The sequence below is a fragment of the Aotus nancymaae genome, unplaced genomic scaffold (assembly GCF_030222135.1).
Source record: "Aotus nancymaae isolate 86718 unplaced genomic scaffold, 86718_ANA_hifiasm-v0.15.2.pri h1tg000067l, whole genome shotgun sequence".
Classification (NCBI taxonomy): domain Eukaryota; kingdom Metazoa; phylum Chordata; class Mammalia; order Primates; family Aotidae; genus Aotus; species Aotus nancymaae.
In genome coordinates, this window is record NW_026988482.1 from 13,389,542 (window position 1) to 13,413,778 (window position 24,237).

Genomic DNA, 24,237 nt, shown 5'->3' on the forward strand with positions numbered 1-24,237 from the left:
GTGAACAACAATATGCTCAGAACTCTTAAAATTAAACACAGTGATGCCTTTGAGCACATAGTTTACATGCTGTGAAATCTACCTGCGAAAGTGCCTGAATCAATTCAGATGAGGTCTAGCCCAACTGGAGACTTAATTTAGAATGCAGGCAAAAACCTCTTAGGAAAATCCTAAGAGTTTGGTTAACATTAAAAAATAATAAAATCCCTACTGTGAAATTATAAAGTTCTTTTCTCAAAGCACATTATAAACAGCAGTTGCAAGGATTATTAACCAAATATTACTGTGCAGAGGGATAAAGTGATCTCTTAAAGGCCTCACAGAAATTCTAATCTAGACTGAAGGTATTTTACTCTGGGTTTATCAGACCAAATCTGGATTATTATATTTTATTCCAAGCAACACCCTCTACAACGATACTGAAAAACTGGAGGTAAACAAATCTCCTATATGAAATACAGTTTTATAATAGGTGCTGTAAATCCTTCATTTCAAATAAATTATTTCCAAATTTAGGATAGGTATGTTTGCTGTCCTGAATTTCAAGCAAGAAAAGTGAGGATTAGAAAGGTTCAATAACCTGACCATGTCTCTCTCAACTTAAAGTCTGTCAGTTTTTCAATAGGTCAAATTACTTCTATAGATGAGCTTAAAGCCACATTGTATAAGGAAGAACTAAGAAGCTAAGTGAGACTTAGCTTGGAGGCAGTAAGACACAGATTGAGGAGTGGGAGAGAGAAGGTATTGCATAATCAAAGATTTATGTTTACTAAAGACTTGCTACCCAATGTGTGGTCACCAGGCCAGCAGCAATGGTATCACCTGGGAGAGAATTCCAAAGCCACACCAGACTTGCTGAATCAGAATCTGCATTTAACAAGCTTGACAAGTGCTGATCTGAAGAACTATCATAGAGAGAAGGGATTAGAGCTTTCTTCCTATTTTTTTTGTTTCCCAGAAGACTTGAATTAAGAAGCTTCCAAAAGACAGATTTTGAATTAATATTGTGGAAAAATCATTTAATAATCAGAGTTGACAACATGTCATCCATTGAAGATCATAAGATTCAAGTAGAAAGCTGGGCTACACATGTAATTTTTGGTGTTCTGTCTCTTCTCTAACCCACGACATCTTTAAGATTAAAAAAAAAGACCTTTTTTCTTCTCCATTGACTCATACTTCAGTACTAGATAGATCATAAGTAGACAATAGATGTTTGTCAAATAATTGAAAATGTAAAGGAATGTACAGTGGTGATGGAGTCAGTGGGGCTCAAATATGAAGTTAAATGACCTTCAAAGTTTTCTATAATACTACGACTCTGTGATTACAATGTTACTGGGGTATAGGTTTGCTTTTTAATTCTACCTGTATGTGGGATAGAGCAGAATCAAAACATTTCACCCAACAAACTCAAATTTCCCAAGGGTTCCTAGTGTATATAAAGATGGCTCTACTTAGGAGTATTCATAGAGCACTACTGAGTGTCTTTCACTCTCCCTCTCCACTAGGAGTAATAATTTGCATTTACCTTGTTTTATTAAGTCTATGTCACTGGTAAGATGACTCACCCAACAAATATATTCTATGTGACAGCTACGTGTCAAGCATATGCAAGGCTTTGTTCTTTACCGTGTTCTATGTAACAACTAATCTCAAGAAATGACTTTATTAGCACCCTGGTCTAATCAAACAGTAAACCAGCCAGTGATTCAGTAGAATCCTACATTCACTCTCAACTCATATGTATGTAGGGAGAAATAATCCTATAGGAGCTCTCCAAATTGTTTTTGTAAAAGTTTCCTCATGTTTGATACACACTATGAGGTGGCCTCTAACTGATTGTTATGACATTTTCTTCAAAAACAGAAAGAAAAAGCCCTTCTCTTGGAATGGTCAAAACTGATTTTGTATTATACTTCAAATTCAGGGAGTAGGCCAAGCTGATTTTTTGGTGAAGTAATACTGGTACAAAAGATGAAACTGAATTTTTCTGTGTATATTGTAATCATACTGCACAGATAAAGGAAATGACAAAAAAAAAAAAAAGAAAAAGGTCAAATACCAATAACACCTATGGAAATAGATAATGTGGATAATTAACAAATAAAACAGAAAATCTGAGATATCATTTTAGGATATATTTTAATCATATCCTTCCTTACCAAATCTTCTACTAGTATCACTTATGAGCATAAATTAATTTCACAAACTGTCCATAATATTAAATGTCATGATTCTAAGAGAATGTCAAGGATGATATTTAGTAAATTTCTTTTAATTTCCTTAAATGATGAAGTCCCGGTGGAAAACATACCTAAAAGGTATATCCCAAGGTCTGGGAAATCTAAAAACTTGATAATTAAGGCAGACTTGCCTCTCCACAACCACTCCAATCAATTCCTATGGCATCCTATACGTTACCACATTTCTATTGCTTAAAATTGTCCTGCAATATGACATTACACATTAACCTGTTCAGAAATAAGTCTCCAACTTTCACTCAAAATCACATGGTTCTCTTCCTGTCTGTCCTTTTTTATTGTTATATTATGTTTGAGACTACATTAGTAGTCCGTTACCTATTATCTTTGAGACAACATTTACTATTGTTACTATTGTTACTACATTTACTATTGTTATGATGGTTACTATTGAGACTACATGTTACTGTTACCTATCCATTAAAACAAAAACTAGTTCCACTATTTTATTAAATTCCTCGAGGGTTGAGGTCCAAACTTATGTAATGGTCTATCTTAAAGGCTTGTCAAAATGCTGAAAACTAAAATAAGGAAAATTCAGAAATACAGTCAATTTGTGTCCAACTGAATGAATCTAAGAACAAATAAATAATATACAACAGAGAAGCTAATAAAAATGTTTGTTAAATTTGTGATATTCCATTTACTGTATATATCAAATCTTCTAGAACTTCATGTCAAACACAGCATTAAGCCATTTTCTTATATCTGGCATACAGATATCTCAGAATACATACACCTGTTCTCCATGAGTATTAGCACCATAAATATACATCAAGAATGATGAAGCTGAAAGGAATTTCGGAAATCATTGATAGTGACCCTTTTATGCTGAAAATAAGGAAACTAAGCTGAAGAGAAGAAAAACAACTTCCCCAAGATCACAGGGACTCTGACTCTCAGTCCAGTATTATTTCTATGACATCACTTTACCTTAGAATCAAAAGCCTCTTTTATTTATATCTTCTTTTTAAAAAGGTTGGGTTTCAAACCAACCAAGAGAACTGTAGCATATACAGACTTATTTAATGCCGCTATCAATAGCTTTAAAAGTAAGAAAAAAGAAGAAAAACCAATGAGGTAATCAAGAGTTGACAGAAAAAACCTTTTTCATTAAACGCAATCGATATTGTATTTCCCCATCACTTAGCACTTCACCAAAGAAAGTGAAACCAGAGTGAATATGTTCCCTCAAGGGTATTTAACGCTAAAATGACTTGTTGGTCTTAACTGTAAATGTAAGGACCAGACACAACTCAATCTGAAATCAATGGCAAAGGTTATTCCTCATTACCCCAATGTTAAGAAATCTAAGGCAGTCAAAATAGAAATGGGCCCTTTTCCAAATTGGTGGCATCACCCACTCCCTCTAGGTTTCTGGGGCAAAGACATAAATTAATATAAAGATGCTCCTTCTTTCAGCATTCCCATAGAAACTGTCCCCTGCATCAGTGGGTACTCTGGTAAGAAAGAGGTGAAGTTTGAAGGTGTTAGGCAAAGTAAATACTAAGTATCAGAAGGGATGGCCATTAGGAGTTGGGTTGCAGAAGAAGAAAATTTCTAAGTATTCATCTAACAGCTATATATCAAATTAAACTGGAGTAAGGATATTTTTGGAACTTAATATCGAATGAAGAGAAATTACTATTAACCAAAAATACTGATTTATTTCCTTTCCCAACATTTTCATATTTGTGCGGAAATTCCCTCAGAGCCTGACTAGTACTGATGCCATGAGCACGTTAGTCATCAATGGAATTTGTGTTTTGATGAGTTATTTCTGATCACCTACTATGTAGAAAGCATTGAAATGACAGGGTCCCTGCCCTCCAGGAACTCACTCTCCAGCGGCAGAGACTAACAGGTTCTTATATAGTAATTTTAAGACAAGACAGATGAACTGCAGACAATAGTGCAGGGTACAAAGCCTGGGGCTGGCAGTGATTCATTCTACCTGGAAGGATCTGAGAAGATCTGGCAGAAGAGATGGGAGTTGAGCTGGGCTTTGAATAATGGGCAGGACTGCAGCAGAGTGGATAAATGAGGGGTCATCTCTGGGTAAGTGAAGGATAGATGTGGAGGTTAATGGCATCCCTCGTGGAGAAATAAAAACATCTATAAACTAAAATAACTGAAATGGATAGATGCAGTAAATATTCTATGAATATCAAGAAGGTTTGGGTCAGCTAGAGAAGAATGTGGGGAAGGGTGGAGAACCTTGATTGTGCGATCTATTCATATTGATGATATAATAATAAACTGTATGCTCTTAGCCAGACATTGAATCCACATGTGTATTTTTAAAAGTCAGATTGTGGCTAATTTTTTAAATTAAGAAATTACTATTTTTCTTGAAATAAAGGCATTAAAGGAGAAAGGGTCCAAAATAATACAGCAAAACTGTAACTTGGAACACAGTAACACAAATCTGGTAAGAGTTAACAAATCTTAATTACATACTGCCATGCACAAAAGAAGGCAAGGACTTTCTCATTATTTCTATATCCCACTCCCAAGCACGTGACACACAAATATTCAATAGGCATCTAGCAATATAACTTGACTATAGTTATTTAAATGCAGCTACCCAACATTTATATTGCTCAAAACACAGAACAGGTGGATAGCTCTTGCTACCAGCATTGGGCAATGGTCCCCAAAAGGAGGGAGCTGTGGTATAGCAGTAAGGCACAGGCTTATTGTACACCTCAGTCCTTGCTCTGTCTTTGATATTTGTAGGACCTAACACCCACTATGAGTCTCATTTCTTTCTTCTATGAAGTGAGAAGGTGTATTGTAATGAGCTCTGCTTTCCAATTCAAACCCACCAACACTTTTCATATATACCCTACCAGGTGGACATCTCAAGGGTAATGTCACAGATACTCATCCCCAAGTGCAAGATATATAATGGCCTGAGACAAAAGTCTTAATCAAAGTGCCAGTTCAACCAGACTTTTTAATCAGAATTTCAAACATTTACCTGGATTCAAATAATGAACCCAGGTGCATAAAGCCTGCTGCTCTTCCACCCTCACAGGTGTCCACGTAATCTCAAAGAAAACCAGCTTCAGACTCAATGTAATTGCTGAGCATGAAAAAGACAGCAGGCAGGACAGCAGTTTCAGTGAAAAATAACAAGAGTCAGAACCAAGGAACCTCCATCTTCACCAGACCAAAACTTACCCTGAAGGGGCAGGCTCCCAACCAAGATGGCAGTTCCATTAGCAGAATCATAATGAATGGAACTTTAACTCAAAAAGCCATGTGGTAACCCAGAAAATGCACTCGGGAACATTTCAAAGAAGGGAGGTTTGTGGCAACACCAGGAAAAGCATAATTTCAAAGCAAGTTTCCTTCTTGGTCCTGTTTTTCTCATGACCTGTAGGTGGAGAGGGAGGAGTAGATAGAATGCCTGGGAAACCAGAGCTGCAGAATGTGGAGGCGGCCTGGCCACAATGCTGCCAACTCCTTTCCTGAGCAAAAGCTGCAGAGGATAACGGCCCAGGGATTGTCAGGGAAAGACAGGTGAGGCAAGGCGGCAATGAGGAATCCTCTCTACTTTTCTGAAAAGAAAGTAAATCTCCAGTTTCTCAGAGGAATATCCTACAAGAAGACTACAGAGGGGATCTGTGACTTCCTTTCCTAGAATTCTGAGCTTCTGAACCATCACCTCATATGCCATCTCTTCTTCTCCGAGCTACACTCAGGTTGCAAAAACCCACTACAGTATCCTCTGAAGCAACAAAGCATGACAGCAACACATACGTGACTTGCTCCCCAGTGAGAAACTGCATTTCCTTAGAATTTGAGATCTTCTATATTTTCCATCATTTTCTATTAATTACTCAGATATGGTTGAACCTTTTCTGTTGCAGCCTCTGTGGTTGATTTTGGATGACTGTCCTTTCTCAAATGTAATATCATATGTAGAAGGTATATTGTGTAGACAGCTAGAGCTATTTGGCTGAAGACAGAATCTGACACCTATTCTAACCAGGAAATTTGAATACAGATCCCTACTTTGGGCACTTATTTAAATTCTGCCCGTGTTTCTTAATGATTTTTAAAGCATTATCTGAATCTAGGACACTGTGAAGGTGATCCAGATCATCTTTTGAGTTCCCAAAATTAAAATACAACATTTAAATCACCAGTGCAATTAAAAAAAACTCTTCTTGAACTTTTATTTTCTCTTTATAATGACTTATACAACGTACACAGGTTTATAGTTCTTCTCTCATGAATCTCACTCTTCACTTTGAACCCGCTTTAAAAAAAAATCTGAAACACTGCACACAGCACACTGATTAATTAACCCTTGAAGAGACAAAATAAGCCTAAACTGATATCAGGAGAATGACTGATATTTTAGACAGATTTCTTTATTAGTAATTAAACTATGGAATGCAGTTAGGAACATCTAAAACAGCACACTAAGAAAATAGTTTTGTCCCTCAAGTAAGAAGCAGGGAAAATAAAAGATTTGTGTTTCATGGAAATCTTAGTCATGAATATTTCTCCTGGGGTGAGAGGAGATATAGTTAATGGCTTTTCAGGCTAAAGAAGTCCTTATATTATATTATTTTTTACTTTCTTTTTTTTTCCTTTTTTTTTTTTTTTTTTTTGAGACAGAGTCTCCCTCTGTCACCCAGATTGGAGTGCAGTAGTGGGATCTCTGCTCACTGCAACCTCCACCTCCCAGGTTCAAGCAATTTTCCTGCCCCAGTGTCCCAAGGAGCTGGGATTATAGGCATGCACCACCACACTTGACTAACTTTTGTATTTTTAGTAGAGACAAGGTTTCATCTTGTTGGCCAGGCTGGTCTCGAACTCCTGACCTCAAGTGATCTGCCCACCTCAGCCTCCCAAAGTGCTGGAATTACAGGCAAACCTGAGTTCAAATCCAGAATCTAACTAATCCTGTGAAACTGAAAAGCCCCAGGCTTGCAGGACCTCAGCATCCTTAGGTGGAAAGTGGAGATGCTAACTTCAGAATCCTTCTTCCTCTGAGACTTGCTCAATGAGTCAGGATGTCATTTCCTCATTGATTTAACAGCAACTGAAGAACTGCAGTGCCACAGGCAGTATGCTAAGCGCTGAGAAATCTAGTGCTGACCAGGTCCTGTCCTTAGAAACTGAAGTTCTCATCAAGAAGACTAGGCAGGCAAGCATTCCACATGATGATGCAGCTCAGTTTTGGGAGATCATTAAACACAGGAAAACTTCAAATGTAAACCAAAAAAAATGGTGCCTTGGACTGAATGTTTATGTGCCCCTCCCCCTGCTCAATGTTAAATCCTAACCTCCAAGATGATATTAGGAAGTGGAAGCCCTAGGGAAGTGATTAGGTCATAAAGGCTCTGCCCTCATGAAGGGGACTAGTGATCTTACAAAAGAGACCCAAGAGAGCTCCCTTGCCCCTTCTGCCATGTGAAAAAGCAGCAAAGACTGCCATCTATGACCCAGGAATCAAGCCCGTACAGACACTGAATCTTCTGGCACCTTGATCTTGGGAATGCCAGCCTCTCGAACTGTGAAAAATACATTTCTGTTGTTTAAGCCACCTGTGTCTGGTACGTTATAACAACCAGAATGGACTGAGACAGAAGAGATCATCATCATAAATTATATTAGCATACAAAACTTCTAGGCATCATGGATGTGTTCCTAAAGACATTAATTTATAAAATAATTGATTTTGTGTAAGGGCCACAAGTTATGAAATAAAGGAATTGGGATAGGTTGGGAACTCTCAACCCTGGCTGCATATTAGCATTATCTAGCGGGTTAAAAACAAGCAAACAAAACTGATAGCTGATGTCTGGGTCCCAGAGTGAACACAGTAAATCAGACATTCTAGGTGTTTGGCATTAGTACATTTTTAAAACTCTCAGTTGATTTCAGTTTGTAGCTGGGGATGAGAACCACTGGCTTATATAAGCTCTAAGCACTAACATTTTGTGATTCAACATACAGATCCTATTTGTCCCATGTCATTGTTTACTTCTAGGGAAACAACTTTGGTCTTAGGCCTTAGGGCCCTCTCTATTGACTCCTGAAAAGTAACAAAGAAAAGACTGTATACAGAGGACAGTCATCCCTCCTTATCTTCAGGGTGAGGGGTGTTGGTTACAGGACCCTCACTCTCAGGATACCCAACCTGAGGATCCTCAAGTCCTTTACATAAAATGGCACAGTATTTGCATAGCATGCTTGTACTGTGGTTTTCTTCTTGAATATATCCATTCATGGTTGGCTGAATCTTCAGATGCAAAACCGTCAGTCCAAGTTTCAATTATGAGGCATTAACAAAAGTGTGGTTAGAAGCAGGGAATCTGGGAGGCCTATAAATACTACAAACTAATCAAATAACTAACAATAGGTAGAAAAATAGAACTTTAAAAAATTTGTATTTATAAAATATTGACTATTCAAAGGCCAATGAGTGTTTCCTTGAGAGTTCAAGAATAAAGTAAACAGCATTATATATGGGTATTATAAAACTATTAAACAATAAATAAAACCCAATCTTCCACCTTCACAGTCTTTGTCTTTATTTGTGTGTTTGGTTTTTGTTTTGTTTTTTTTTGTTTTTTTTTCTTTGACACGGAGTCTTGCCCTGTCACCCAGGCTGGAGTGCAATGGTGCGATCTCGGCTCACTGCAACCTCCGCCTACCGGGTTCAAATGATTCTCCTGCCTCAGCCTCCCGAGTAGCTGGGATTACAGGCACCTGCCACCAGGTCCAACTAACTTTCAGATTTTTAGTAGAGACGAGGTTTCACTACGTTGGCCAGGCTGGTACCGAACTCCTGACCTCATGATCCGCCTGCCTCAGCCTCCCAAAGTGCTGAGATTACAGGCATGAGCCACCGTGCCTGGCCCCCACCTTCACATTCTATAGTGTTTTGTAATTCGGCAATTACATTATTTAACCTCTATCAACCCTGATCCTTTCCCAGCATTCCTCCATCTCCACAAATGCGCAATTCACTATGAAAATGTTCACCCAGGAATCATTCAGGCATCTTCCACTCTCCACTCATAGTCTACCTCTACCCACTCTTTTCATATTCACAGCCACCAGCTTCGTTTCAATATTATCTATAGCCTAGACCAGTAGTTCTCAAACTTTTTTTTCAGGATCCTTAGCACTCCTAGAAATTATTGAGTACCCCAAAGAGTTTTGTGCTTATGTAGTTTATATCTCTCAATATTTACTGTATTTAGAAAGTACAAGGACATTTTTCAATTATTTATTTATTAAAACAATAATAAGTCCCATTGTTAACATAAATAGCATGATTTAATAAAACATATCTGTATTTTCCAAAACCTACACACAGAAATTAATGAAAAGACTAGTTTATAAACTTGTTTGTAAATCTTTGTAATATCTGGCTTAATAAAAGTCAGCTTGTTCTCAAGTCTGCTTCTGCATTCAATCTCTTTTGATATCTTATTGTGAATAAGCACATAAGGATAATCTGGCCTCACACAGAAACATGGTTGAAAAGGGAGGAAACTTTTAGTACCTTTTGCAGATGATTGTGGATATATCACACAGTCTCTGGAAAATTCCACTGGACACTCGTGACAGCATGAGTGAAAAAGGCAAATAACTAGTGGTATTATGAAATATTTTTGTGAAAATCATTTTGACCTTGTGGATCCACTGATTTTCAGGGAGCTTCTAGGGCCTCTGTACTGTACTTTGAGAACTGCTGGTCCAGACTGATGCCCTAGCCCCCTTCCGGTTCCTTTGCTTCTACTCTGGCTCCATTGCAATTAATTCTCTTCTCCAAAACCAAAGTGCCCAATTAAAAATACAAGGCGCATGATATCACCCCCTACTGCTGATCTTTCTTTGGACCCTAGACTAAAATGCAAAATTCATTTTAGGGTTCTCAAGGCTCTGCAGTTCTTGCCAAGCTTTCCAACATCATCAGTATCCCCTCCCCTTGTTCTCACTGCTCCAGCTATACTTGAATTGCTTCAAAAGCACTGAGCTCCCTCTCACGTCAATCTTCATGCAAGCTGTTTTTTTCTGCCTTGAATGCTCTTCCAACCCTGTTTGCCTGTCTCATCTTTTGGAGCTAGCTTAAGTGATTCTTTCTCAAAGAGGCATTTCTTGACCAAAAGCTAGAGATAATGTCTTCTTTTTACAAATCAGCAAACTTCGGTGCAAAGAGATTAAGAAACTTGCCTAATGTTCTTACAAATAATAAGTCAATAATTTGAATTCACATCCCACTCCAAAGTCCATACACTTAATCATTCTGTGATGCTATCACTTAAGTTAAACAAACAAACAAAAAGATTAAACCTTACAGGGCTCTCTTTAACTTGGTGTTAACCTCTTTACTCTCCAAAATACCTGAAGCAATTGTTTATGTTTATGGTTAAGAGAGTCTGGCCCTCTGGGCCCAAGTCTCCCAGAGGGTTCTTAGGTATCTCATGTGACATTGCTTGATATCACTGAGGCTCCTGGCATTCAGTCAGGAACATCTGAGCCAGGAGCTTAAGCCCAGTGCATAACAACATAGCCCTGGGACTGCTTCTTCAGTCCTGACCTGAAGATCTCCATCAGCTTTCCACCTCTCTCCTCCACCCCGGGGGCTATAGATCACACACACAGCGAAACAAACCATGTACTCATGTTCCACATTTCTTGAACTTTTCATCAGATTCCCCCCAGCAATAGTTTCCCAGCTTCAAGTCACATTAAGTTTTTCAGATACAGGGCTTTCTAACCCTCAGTGTGGTGGGAGATAAAGGCAAATTATCTGCACTGTGGGACTGGGGGCCACGTGACACTTAGTCATCTTCTGATTCCATGAATCTGAACAAGTCTTGTTGCCGCTAGGGGCTTAGTTTTCTTTTTTCTAAGATGGGACTATCTCAGCAGACTGCTATAAAAAGTAAAAGAAGCAAAATTATAAAGAAATTCTATAAATCCTGAAGTCAAGTTATTATTATTAAAATTTATTATTATATGTGATTAATTTACAGGCATTTTGCATCTAAGACTTCTTCCACTCACAGAAGCTTAGAAGGTAGTCTTGGAATCAGAGCCCTTGAGGCATGGCTTTAGAAAATAGAAAATACTTTTATTTCTTTTCTTTTAGAAAATAGAAAAAGTTTCTTTAGAAAACAGAAAAAGTTCTGTAATTCTATGGGTAAGCCAGAAGATAAAATCCAAAATGTAGTACATCAAGTGTGTCCCCTATGTCTAGCAAGTCTGTTTCGTAAAATCATCATAAAATCTATAATAATTCAATATGTCAAAAGCAAATATACATGATGATATTTGCATTCAAAGAAGAGATAAGAAAAAATTAATCACCATTAACAAATTTTCCAAAACAAATCTACAAATTTTCCAAAGCAAATTTATTCTCTCACCAAAAATAAAAGTAATGTGGTTCTATATGAGCAAGCCCAGAACTTTTTAAAATACAATTTTATGAGACAAAGCTTACATTTCTGAAGATCTTCCAAAATATTCCTATTGCTCCCTCAAATGCAGAGACTGCCTCGTTTCCTATAAATTGGTTTTCTAACTCCATTTAAGAATAACAAATTCATTAAAACTTTAAAGACTTAATCTCAAGTTATGGCTTGATGAGATCTCTGTGGGATGAAAAAAATCAAGAGATCACAATAACTGCTATTTTAAAATGTTCTTATAATGGAAACATAATTTGTTGATGAGAATGCACTACCATAAAGAAAACAGAATTTAAAAAAACACGTACAAAATATCAGTTTAAACCCTAAGGTGGGTTTCTGAAAAGTTAAAGCTTTTATTGTTTGTTTTTTTAACAAACATCAAGCCAAATATTGTTTAATTAGGTTGATTTTATAGTTCAGATATGAGTCATACTTTTAAAAGAGAAAATATTTGCTATAAATGTAAAATATCACCTGTCATATAAATCTATTCTTGACCCGTATATTGGCCAAAATTATTTCAGTTTATAAAATCTAACTTACATTTCATAAATCACATGATTAAACATTATTTCACCTTTGCTGTCAGCTTCCTTCTTGAAGTTTCTATTTCCTATGATGTTTTCATCCTCTATGCAAAAGGATATGTTTTATAATAAAAATGTTGAATGAGTATACTGTTAAATACTGTCCATTTACCTAAACAACTTAAAAGAATACTGAAATACTTTGAATAGCCACAATTTTTATAACAGCAGAAACAGAGACTCCAAAAGGTTAATGAAAATCAACAAAACTGGGTAAATTACAATTACTTCTTTTATTTATTTTACCATGTAGTGTAATTCTACTTCATGACTTTTTAAAGGGATGGGTATATGAAATCAAATCTTTAAATTATAAAAAAATTCTGAAGATCATTAGGTGACAGATAGATTTTTCCTGATTGATTATTCTTTTAATGTTCTGGTTCAAGGTAAGAAACTAAGTTATAGAGAAGAGCATGCACTTCACTTAAAATATCTAGATTTGGGCTTAACCAATTATGTTGCTCCTTCCAGAGAGGGTCTCATTTGAAAAATGAAGGAGTAATATTGATGACCTCCAAGATTTGTGGCCACTCAGACATTCAGAGATTCTACAAATACCTTTCCCTCCTTGATTGTGAATGTTACCCTTTGTCTGCAATACCTTCTGAGTCAAAACATACATCATTTTGTAGTTAATAATTTGTATTAGCGTCTATTCAATATAAAGCAAAATGTTGAACATGTATAAGCCATGTAATTCATATGGATGTACTCACAGTCTGGATAGAGCAAATTAAGTAGCATCAACATGTAGACAAATATTCTGGTGTGCCTGACTACTACAACCTTTTCACTCATAAATAATGACTCAAATAATGACTATAAGAACACTCTTTCCTCATTAGAAAGTGCACAAACGGAAATGTCCTAAAGGCTTTTTCATGGTTCAATGACCTCCTCCAACTTTCCAGTTCAGGGCCTCCAACATTTCATTTTCGAAGAGCTACAGCCCACACAGTGTCCAAGGGGCTCACTAACCCTATGCTGCCTATAGGTCTTCAATAATGCTATAGGGTGGTCATTTCTGAAGTCCAAAGGCCTCCTTAGCCTATGCCTTCTTCTACAAATTACCTCTTCTACTCTATCCTATCTCCATTCTAATTATAAAATAATGATCACAATAATAATAATAATACCAATGGTTTAAAAAAAAATACCTTCGCCCTTTGACAGAAGACATCCAGTTCACACTATTTGACATTACCTTGTGTGTGCTGTGTTGCAAAGAAGGCAGGAAAAAAGTCAACTGAATCTAGTTCTAGTCTCAATTTTGTCAAAACCTAGTTGTGTAACCTTAGATAAATTACAAACTTGCAATGGCTCCAGGATTTCTCATCTATAAAGACAGAGATTTTGCTGCACAAAAAGGATCCAATGTGCACCATGGCCCTGAAACTGTGTGATGTGAGGTCATACCCAGTCACTTCCCATGTTTTCATTATGGCAAGTGTCATTTGAAATTTGAGCCCTTTATCATGATAATTTCAGGATCCCCAAAGTGTTTATAAAGCTTCAATACTATATATATCAGAACTTGGTTAGCTAATAAAAGGAGGAGAGATACTCAATGTGTCAGCCCTGAAATCAGAAATATAACCGTGGCCTTTCCCATTAAACCCTTGCTTTAGATTCACTTCCTAAGCCTCACTCCCCTAGAAAGTCTCTGGTCAATGGAACATGTGTCTCAGTGACAGAAATTTAGAGTGGAAATTCTTTATCAGAACAAATTATTCCACTTCACCACTTTACCATATGTGAGTTACTTTGTTAGTTCACAATTATATGGCTTAGGAAGGCTAGTGGTTTCAAGAATAATTCAAATATTAAATGAATACAACATCAAAGTGATTATAAAAGAGATTCAAACAGTTTTTCTTTTTGGTGTTCAGCAACTTCCTCCCAATCCAGCTAAAGATTCCTCTCTGAAACTGATATGTGGAGGGTGCTATCTCTCTATAAATAGGCTTATTCCATGCTATGTGAATCATGCTTGCTGACAGCAAATCAACAGATTAATTATTTGGCTTTTGTTAGTAAAGATAATAGCACACTATCATCTTCCCAAAAAGCTTTTCCACACACCACACACCCATTCTTTTAAGCTAAGCTTCAGAACAAACTGAAATGGGATACAAATATACACAGGTTGTCCTTGCATTGGGAATGTCTTAATAGGTCCTGCCATCTCTCTGCCAGATTGTTATTGTGACACTTTAGCTAAAGGAAGTCACCAGTCAGGATCCTCTCTGATGAGATGAACACTATGTAGAAGAAAAAGAGAGGCAAATTAAATGAATACTGAAGAAAACAATAAACTCAAAATTGCCTCAAATCTCTGCTATCTAATGAGATTCTAAGGAAAAGACTACAGGAAGCAGCAAAGACAGCCATTCCTTCCTTTGCAAAATTAAGCCATGCAAAAGTAATCCATTGCTCATCTCCAAATCAACTCCAGAGATCAGGATCAGTTTATCTTATTCATTCATATATACCCACGTATCATTCTTATTAACTTGTTTTTTTAGAAGAGGCTGAGTAGGATCAACTCAAACACGTCATATAATTATCCCAACTAGAGTGCAAGCCCGTACTTCAGAGATTGAGATATAAAAGTCACATTGAGTTCAGAACCTTGAAGCTCTCTGTAGACTACATAAGCCCTAAGAAAATAAGGCCTCGAAATTATCCCTCCGTACGGAAAAGGTTATTATATTTTCCACTAGATGAATTACTTTGTAGAGTTAATTCAAACTACTGCATAAATCTTCACTTTATAAAATGAATATGCTATACAAATTGAACATAAAATAATAGAAACTGGTAGCTCCCGTCTCAGGATCATAATTATTTTTGTATACTCCTGAAATCTACTTCATCATCATCACAAAATAAGAAAATGACCCTAGTGTGGGGCGGACAATGTCATGAAAACCCAATGGAAAATGAAACACGGTGGCTTCTTCACAAGGCTTCATCCCAAATTTCTGAGCTGATTCTGAGCCCCACTTGTTCAGACGTACCAAGTGTCTTCCTTAATCCAACGGACCCAACCATGTATCTCATGGCTGGAAACTAAAAGCACACCATAGTCTGAGTTGCAAAGAGGCAAACTAGCCAACTCACTACAGAGCAGGCTCCCTTTCTAGACAGTATTTCCTTTCAGTTGACCACAATAGGGGTAGAGTAGCTGCAGAATGCAAATGGCTCAGCAGCCACAACCCAGAGGCCCAATAGTCTGATGGAAGCACAGATCTGTCCGCAATTCTGCTTTCATTCTCTCAAGCTGGGAACACTGGCCTGGGTTGAGCTAGGAATCATCATGTGGAAACTGGGTATTCAATTTCCCTTTGCAAGTAGAGACGTATCAAAAAGCAATCAGCTGAGGTCAGGGCTGCAGAAGACAGTTAGCTTCAAAAAGCCCATGCCATGAAAATCTCTAATCAAGCTGAAGTTTTCTTTACACACCCTGAGGCCAACTGTGAATACTGTCTTGTTCCCTTAATGTCCCAAAAAGTGTGAGTGTGCTAAGTATGGTAATAGGACAGGGAAGTTAATGAGCAGAGTCCTGGGAAACCATGAGTGGATGGAAGAAAATAATAGGAAAATGAAGACCGTATAAAGGAAGTGAAAGGGCATGAGGGAAAAATGAAGAGGTGAGAAATTGACAAGGGCGTCTGAAAGATACAACACCAAGTGTTGCTGGAGGAAGAGTTGGAAAAATAATAAAATTAAGTTGACCTGGTATCTACTAGGCGTCTATCATAGATTATGGAGGGATAAAGGAAGAGCTGTATTAATCTTTAGGTCCTCAGTGGGCAGCATAAGCACTGTACTCTACAGATGAATGGATGCATGGATGACTGGATGAGAGAGCAGGAGGGGGAGAGAGAGAGGGTGAATGAATAAGTGAATGAATGCGGTGGTCACTGCCCTCAAGGACTCCACAGGCTCTTTTGGAATGAGTGCATCTATACATGTAATTCTTTTCCTAGTCAAACCCTGGATTGATCAAAGTACAAAGTGTTTTGCTGAATATGGGACAAGAAGCTATTAACTGACAGAGTGGTTGAAACAGACAAGTCTGGAAATGAGAGAAGAGGGGTCAGAATGTAAAAGAGGAATCCTGGTTCCCTTCCACGGGCGTCGCGAGGTGCTTTGAGGAAGGGGAGAGAGGGTGTCTGCCTCTGGGGAGCCCACTCTCCGGGCTTCTACTGACCTGGTCTCCGCCTCACCGGCCTCTTGCGGCCGCTGCAGAAGCGCACTTTGCTGAACACCCCGAGGACGTGCCTCTCGCACAGGGAGCGCCCGTCTTTGCTGGGGCTGGAGCGGCGCTTGGAGGCCGACACCCGGTCGCTGTTGGACTCCCTCGCCTGCCGCTTCTGCCGGATCAAGGAGCTGGCTATCGCCGCAGCCATAGCTGCTCAGCGAGGGCCCCAGGCCCCAGACTCTACTGCGCCCTCGGGATCGCGCTGCGACGGGACGAGGGCAGGACCTCGGCGGCCGGGGACAGGGCAGTCGCGGGGAGGCAGTGCTAAAATTTGAGGAGGCTGCAGTACCGAAAACCCGGTGCTCACAAGGTTAGTCAAAGTCTGGGCAGTGGCGACAAAATGTGTGAAAATCCAGATGTAAACTTCCCCAACCTCTGGGGCGGGGGCGGGGCGGTCCCAGGCCCTCTGGCGAAGTAGACGTTTGCACCCCAAACTTGCACCCCAAGGCGATCGGCCTCCAAGGGGCAGTGGGGAGTTTAGTCACACTGCGTTCGGGGTACCAAGTGGAAGGGGAAGAACGAGGTCCAAAATAACAAGCCGTGCCTCCGTTGGAGAGGCGCAAGCGTTGCCAGGTGTCCAAAGTATATCTACACATACATCCATATAAAACCCGTTTACAAAGCAGAGTCTGGACTCAGGCGGGTAGCGCGCCCCCGGTAGAACATACTAAAAAGTGAATAAAACGTTCCTTTAGAAAACAATCCACCAACCGCACGAGAGAAGGAGAAGGAGGCAGCAATTTAACTCCCTGCGGCCCGCGGTTCTGAAGATTAGGAGGTCCGTCCCGGCAGCATGAGGTCTACAGAAATCATCGCACCGGCTGCGGCTTTCAAGGGGCCGGCCGCCCGAGTTCTGAATTCCGAGCGGCGCGAAGTGGGAGCGGTTGCTTGGAGTCTGGGGAGGGCGCGGGGCGGGGGCAGATGTTTCCAGCTGCGGCGAGCGCGACTCCCGGCCAGCAGCACTGCGAAGAGAGCGGGAGGCCAGCGAGCGGGGAGGGCTCGAGGGAGGGAGGGAGGGAGATCCTCGAGGGCCAAGCACCCCTCGGGGAGAAACCGGCGAGAGGCGATCTGCGGGGTCCCAAGAGTGGGCGCTCTTTCTCTTTCCGCTGGCTTTCCGGCACGAGACGGGCACAGTTGGTGATTATTTAGGGAATCCTAAATCTGGAATGACTCAGTAGTTTAAATAAGCCCCCTCAAAAGGCAGCGATGCCGAAGGTGTCCTCTCCAGCTCGGCGCCCACACGCCTTTAACTGGAGCTCCCCGCCATGGTCCACCCGGGGCCGCAGCACCAAGCCGGTCTCCGCACAGGTTCCGAGGGAGCGAGGGAAGGGAAGGAAGGAAGGGGCGCCCTGGCGGGCTCGGGATCAGGTCATCGCAGCGCTGCCCGCGCCCCCCCAGGCTCGCGCGCCCCGGCAGTCGGCAGCTCGCAGGCAGCAGATCAGATGGGGATTACTCGCCGGACGCAAGGCCGATCACTCAGTCCCGCGCCGCCCATCCCGGCCGAGGAAGGAAGTGACCCGCGCGCTGCGAACACCCGCGCGTCCGCTCGGGTGGGGCGGGGGCTGGCTGCAGGCGACGTCGGCTCGCGGCGGCTGCGGCTCCGGGCCGGAGCTGCCCACCATGGTCTGGCGCCAAGGGCGCAGGCGGGGAACCCAGGCGCTTGGGGCCGGAGGCGGACTCAGGGGCAGGGGCCAGGAGGCAGGTGCGTGCGGCTGCCAACTCGCCCAACTTGCTGCGCGGATGGCCGCTCAGAGCCGCGGGCTTGCGGGGTGCCCCCAGCCGCCGCACCGCCGCCTCCCCAGGCCCGGGAGGGGGCGCTCAGGGCGGAGTCCCATTCATGGGCTGAGGCTCTGGGCGCGCGGAGCCGCCGCCGCCGCCGCCGCCGCCCCACCGGCTGGCTCAGCTGGAGTGCTAGCTCCGCAGGAAACTCCGGGCTGGGGCGAGAGCCACCGAGATGGCGGGTGGGATGCAGAGCCAGCAGCAGCCAAAGTTCCTCCTGCACCGCCCATCGACCCACAGAAGAGCGGAAGAGCTCCCAGGTGGGGCCCAGCTGGGGGCCGGGCTCCTGGAGTGCTGGGAAGCACAGCGCGCTCCAGGTTCCCTTTCCTCACGCCCTCCGCTCTTCTTTCCTCCCTCCCTCCTGCCACCCCTCTCCCTCCTCTCTGTGTCTTCTGTCTCTCCCCTTTTCTCCTCTCTACGCAATCCTACGTGATTGAGGTTTGGATGAGAAATTCTCAGAGGCAGAGCAAGGGAATTGCAGCCCGGGTCCTCTCCGTCCCGTCCCTCCCACAAGAGAAACACAACCACAGAGGGGGTTGAAGGACCCCAGGTGTGCAAGGAGGGGTGATGGATGGGGGATGGGGGAGGTGAGAAAATGCGGTCCACCCTCTCTCCAATAAGCTTGAGCACGTAGAATTCTCTGTTTAGTGAGGAAGAAAGTGAACACTGGAGAAAGTAACAATGACCTCTTGGACCTTAGGTGGGGCCCCACCTATGGCTCATTTCGGGACAGAAAAAAGTGTTTCCCTCCTTCTTGAAACCCAGATTTCTTGGTTTTGTCTGGAAAGCTGCAAAGCAGGTTCAGTCCCTAAAAAAAAGAGCCCAAATGAGCAACCTGCACAGAGGATGACTCCAGGTGGGGTGAGAGAGTGATGTGGACAAGGACAGTCAACAACAAGCTGTGAAGTGCAATCTGGTCTCCAAACATGCGTGTGTGATGGCATCTGATGTTGGAGACACTGGGCAGAGGAGTTATCCAAGTTAAAATGCAGCATGAAGCTGCATTCCATTCTTGCTAAGTCTGGGAGTGGCTATTGCTTACTACTTACAATCTCTATTCAAATATCCCTAATTTCTCTCCTTCAGACACCTCATTAAGCATCTAGGGTAGTGTGGAAGGATTAAATGTATGATTTTCAAGCAAAGCCAGATATATGTTGGAAACATCCTAATGGAAGGCAAGGAAAATGCAGGCCCTGGAAGTTACTAAAAATGGAAGTGGGACCCAGAGGGACCCCAGGAGCTCTCTAGATATGAGCACAAACCTGTGGACCTAGACAAGATTGACTTGGGTGATGAGAATGATTGAGATCTGTGACGAAGTTCAGATCAAGCAGGAGTCTAACACCCTACAATTCAGCGGGGGCCTGGACTTTCCAGGCTTCCAGCTGGGCAAAGCAGAGGCTGGCAGATAGGGGCTCACGGTACAACAGCTGGGAGGAGGATTAAATAGGCAAGACATCCTGAGGGAAGGGAGAATCCCAGCTGTCATTTGGGGAGCACACATACCCTGCAGCAGTTCAGTGTTGCTGGATGAAGACAGTGGATTTATCCTTGGAATTCTAGCAATATAGAACAAGACACGTGAAAGACACATGCACACACACCTTATGTCCAAAAGTAAGGCTGAATACATTTCCAGTATGTACATCTGGATGGGGTGAGGGACATTACTTAAGATTAACTGGTAATTCTATCAATTAGGAAAATTTTCACATTTCACAAATAAAATTATTTTCCTTTCTTGGCTGCCAGAAGACTTCTCTCATTCTTGAGCAAGGCAGACACAGATAGTACTGTGGGCTTTGGGGGCTCCCTGCCCTTGCAATTAAACACCCAAACAGACAAAGGTCAGCTAAGGGGAGTAACCAGAGAAATAGGCAAGAGGGGGTGTATAATGAGGCCTTGAGGAAATTATTGCTAAATTTGGAGTCTCTTTTATATCCTCAAAATGGGGATAATCATTCTCATCTACCTCGCAGAATTGAATATGCATGTGCAAGCATTCTGAAAACTGGAAAATGCCAAATGAATGAATAAAATGATGACTGGATTTTTTTTTTTTAAAGAAAATGCATGAGATTCACCTGAAATGCTTGATAACGTGCAGATTCCTGATGGTCTCTCAAAAACACAAAGCAGAAGTCTGTATGGGTAGATCCTAGGAATCTGAATTCTTAACAGTTTCTCCAGGTGTCAAAGTTTTGGGGGTTAATGTATGTTTGCAACACAAATAATGCTAAAAGACGGAAGTAAAATATGGCACATTTCTCCAGAATTGCACTCCTGTGCACCATCCCGACTCCCCCTACAAAAGGCCAGGAAAGAGGATGTGTTTTTGCTGATGGAGAAGGTAACAAATATAGAGGCACAGCAGAAAAGGAAGTTATGAGGAAAGATGAAAAAGCAGGTAACAGTTGCTATTTGAAGTTCTCTCTGTCTTAACATGACAACATCAAGTTAGGCATTTAAAGAACAGAACAAAAACAATCAATGTCAGCTTTCTGAGTGCAACATTATTTCTGTGTTTAGATCTCTATTAAAAGAATGTAGTGTTTTGGATTCAATCAGACAACAAAGACTACTTTTTTCCTTGCACTCCTGCTGCTATTGTCAGAATGCTTTTTGGCTTTTTAAGTCATCATCAGCATCATTTACTCCATTTCCCCAGTGAAAAGAGGTGAGTATAAAGAAATTTAAGAGGTTAGCTAGGACCTAAATACATAGATATTGAGCTCAGAAGCAATACTTGATTTATTTTATATCTAGAAATCCATAGATTTCCTACCTGAGCCACTAAATCTCATAAGTCTTCCTCCAAAGTTACTTGTACATTTCCAATATCTTTGCATTTTGGGATCAGGAATGACATTAAGCCAACCTACTGATGATTTAGGTTAAATAAATCACCAGATATTTTAGTGTTATATCTCAGGGATACCAATACTTTGATTTTTATGCTTTGTTTGAACAACTTAAGAATTTTTTCTTCCCATTATGAATTGAAGGAGTGAAATGAGTTTGGTTTTTTTGTTTGTTTGTTTGTTTTGAGACAGAGTCTCGCCCTGTTGCCCAGGCTGCAGTGCAATGGCGTGATCTCGGCTCACCGCAACCTCCGCCTCCAGGGTTCAAACAATTCTCCTGCCTCAGCCTCCAAGTAGCTGGCATTACAGGCGCCCACCACTACACCCAGCTAATTTTTGTATTTTTAGTAAAGATGGAGTTTCAACATGTTGACCAGCCTAGTCTCAAACTCCTGACTTTGTGATCTGCCCGGCTTGGCCCCCCAAAGTTCTGGGATTACAGGCATGAGTCATTGTGCCCAGCCCAAAAGTTTTAATTAAGTTGAAGAAAGTTGTCAAATACACATCAAAATGATAATTATGTAATTACATTTAGTTATATATATAGTCTGTGCTTTTGGCCTCTAGCCGAACAAATAAAAACATGGACAATCTTAATTATCTCCATATTTAAAAAGGAAAAACAGAGGCTTTTTGGTCTTTTGCTTATTCATAGGCCAAGTCTTCCAAATTCCAAATCTCCTGTTAGGATTAATTTACATATTCATTTTAAACATTGAGTGGAGCACAAATTGCACCCAGGGCTCTGTCAATTACCATGGAATTCCATATACCTCCACATTCTCTCTGCCCTCAACAAGCTTCCAGTTCATGACATTATGATCTTCTTGGCTCTTGTTTTAATCGCCCACTAGTTGTATGCTGCTGGACACATTATTTAACCTCTCTAAACCACATCTGCAAAATAGATAAATAATAATACTAGCAGTACCTAACTAACTAGGTTCTTGCAAGGCTCAAAGAAGATGTCATAATAATGTAAAGTATGAGAATGACCATGCTGTTGTTAAAATTTCCATTTAAATTAAGTCCCTGCCATAAAATAGAGATTTCTTAAAACAGGAAAACATACCTTATGATTCATATACATCATCATTCACTCTTGAAATATATTTAACGAAGGCTGAAAGTTTACTTGAAATGAAAGATTAACCTTGACACTGTAACGGCAAACAGAATTTTCATTAGTGGAATATTGTCAATGTCCTTGTCTTGAGAACACAAAGAAACCTAGCTCTGCTCATACATCATCTTGTTCTGAGATCAGGCCCCTGATTCAAAGCTGGGTGAATATGAGCTCATTGGGCTCTGCCACAGCAAATGGAAGAAGACCGTTTCTCCATGAATTTTATCCTATACAGTAGCCGTATTTCCAGTTACTTTTCTCTGACATACTGTGAGTTACAATAGGCTGACAAAAGCAATATAAACTACTTTCTAATAATTTGTGAATTCCTTTATATGGCAAATTTATTCATGGTGCTTTATTCAACAATTTGACAACTGAAATGCTACATGTTATATGTCCATCTGGTTTTGGTCATCTTCCAAAACAGAAAAGAAAAGAGATTTAATTCCTCTTTATGACACAGATGAAGGGTGGTATCCTCATTGCCCAAATAGGGAAATTTTCAATGTTTTGAAGAATAGCAGTTTTGATAAGAAACATAGATATAATTAATGTGAGCCAATGATAAGTGCCGTGCACACTTATAAGTGCATTACAATTATTGACACATTGAATCCTTACAACAACTCTATGAGGTAGTTCTGTCATATCGCCATTTTATGAATGAAGAAGCCAGGATGAGAGGTTAAGCTATTTAACCAAGGTCATACAGCTAAGAATTGCCAGAGTTCAGATTCACACCCATACAATTTGTTTCCAGAGCTTCCCTTTTACTTCTGTGTTATACTTATGTCAACAAAAACATAACACCATGAATAAGTACAATCATGCAATAAAGTCAATAAAATAAAAATATGCAAATCATATATACTTATGTAACTCTTTACTGATTAAAAATTGTCTTTCCATGTATTATCTCACTGAGAGTCCTCGACAAGCTTACAATCGAAGTTAAAGGGAAAATAATAATTCACTTTCACAAACTGAGACTCTAATAAGTGATATGATCTCCCAAGGTCATATAATCAATGAATGAAGATCTACGAGTTTAATCCAGGCCTTCTAACCTCAATGTGACTACTGCTCTAACTAACGTAACATAGACAGGAAAAAATGAGAATGCCAAATGTACTTTCATTCACTACCTTCTAACATGGTTTCACATCTTTAATGACCTTGAAGAGATCATTTTGTGTTGGAAGGGAGGGGAACCAAGTATCTCAAAGTCTCTCCCCTTGAAGCTTTCACCTTTGTCTAGATGAGGGAGCTACTCCTGGTTTTACTATTCTTGGCCAAGATAGGGTACTATGTTTTCTGGTTCTAGGAGGGTGGTCTCGAAACACTCTCCTTCTTGATAATTCAAGTTGAGCTCGATAAGAAAATCGTAATCGTAAGGAAACTAAGTTAAAACAGAAATTAAAGAAGCTTATAAAGGGATAAATGTAAATTTCCTCCATTCTCATTGCTTTAAAATGTACATTGGTTTGGCTTATGCCACCTAGGAGATGGTTGGCACTTGGTTATTTTCCTTCACAGCTGGGTTAAGGATGCTGAAAGACCTGCCACAATAGACCGCCCATCATTTTAGCCCTACTCTAAGTCCACTGTGACTAACCCAGTGGCACCTTTTCCTTTTCAAAGAGAAACTTAGCCAGAAGATCCCTACTTGAATTTAAAACCCATAAGGATAGGGGCATTGTCTATTTCGTTTACTTTCTTATCTCTAGTGCTTAAAATGGTCTTTCACACATAGCCATATACTCAAATAAATGAAGTAATTCATCCATCCATCCACTCAGATTTTTGAGTCAAATAAATGCATGGGTCATCCCAAAGTGAAGAATGGGGTATTCACTCTTTGTATCAGGAAATGAGCTCAGGTAACTCAA

At 40.6% G+C, this 24,237-nt stretch overlaps 1 protein-coding gene across 4 annotated transcripts in view; it reads right to left on the bottom strand.

The window, feature by feature from the left end:
- Positions 1–24,237, bottom strand: part of FGF12 (fibroblast growth factor 12) — a 587,631-nt gene that overhangs the window by 242,943 nt on the left and 320,451 nt on the right. The window contains exon 1 of one of the 4 annotated variants that reach the window (XM_012448938.3): positions 16,526–16,724. The exons of the other annotated variants lie outside the window; for them this stretch is intronic. Within the exon in view, the coding sequence (XP_012304361.1) occupies positions 16,526–16,724 (199 nt within the window). Of the gene's footprint in view, positions 1–16,525; positions 16,725–24,237 lie in introns of those variants that run through there. 4 annotated transcript variants of the gene reach the window in all.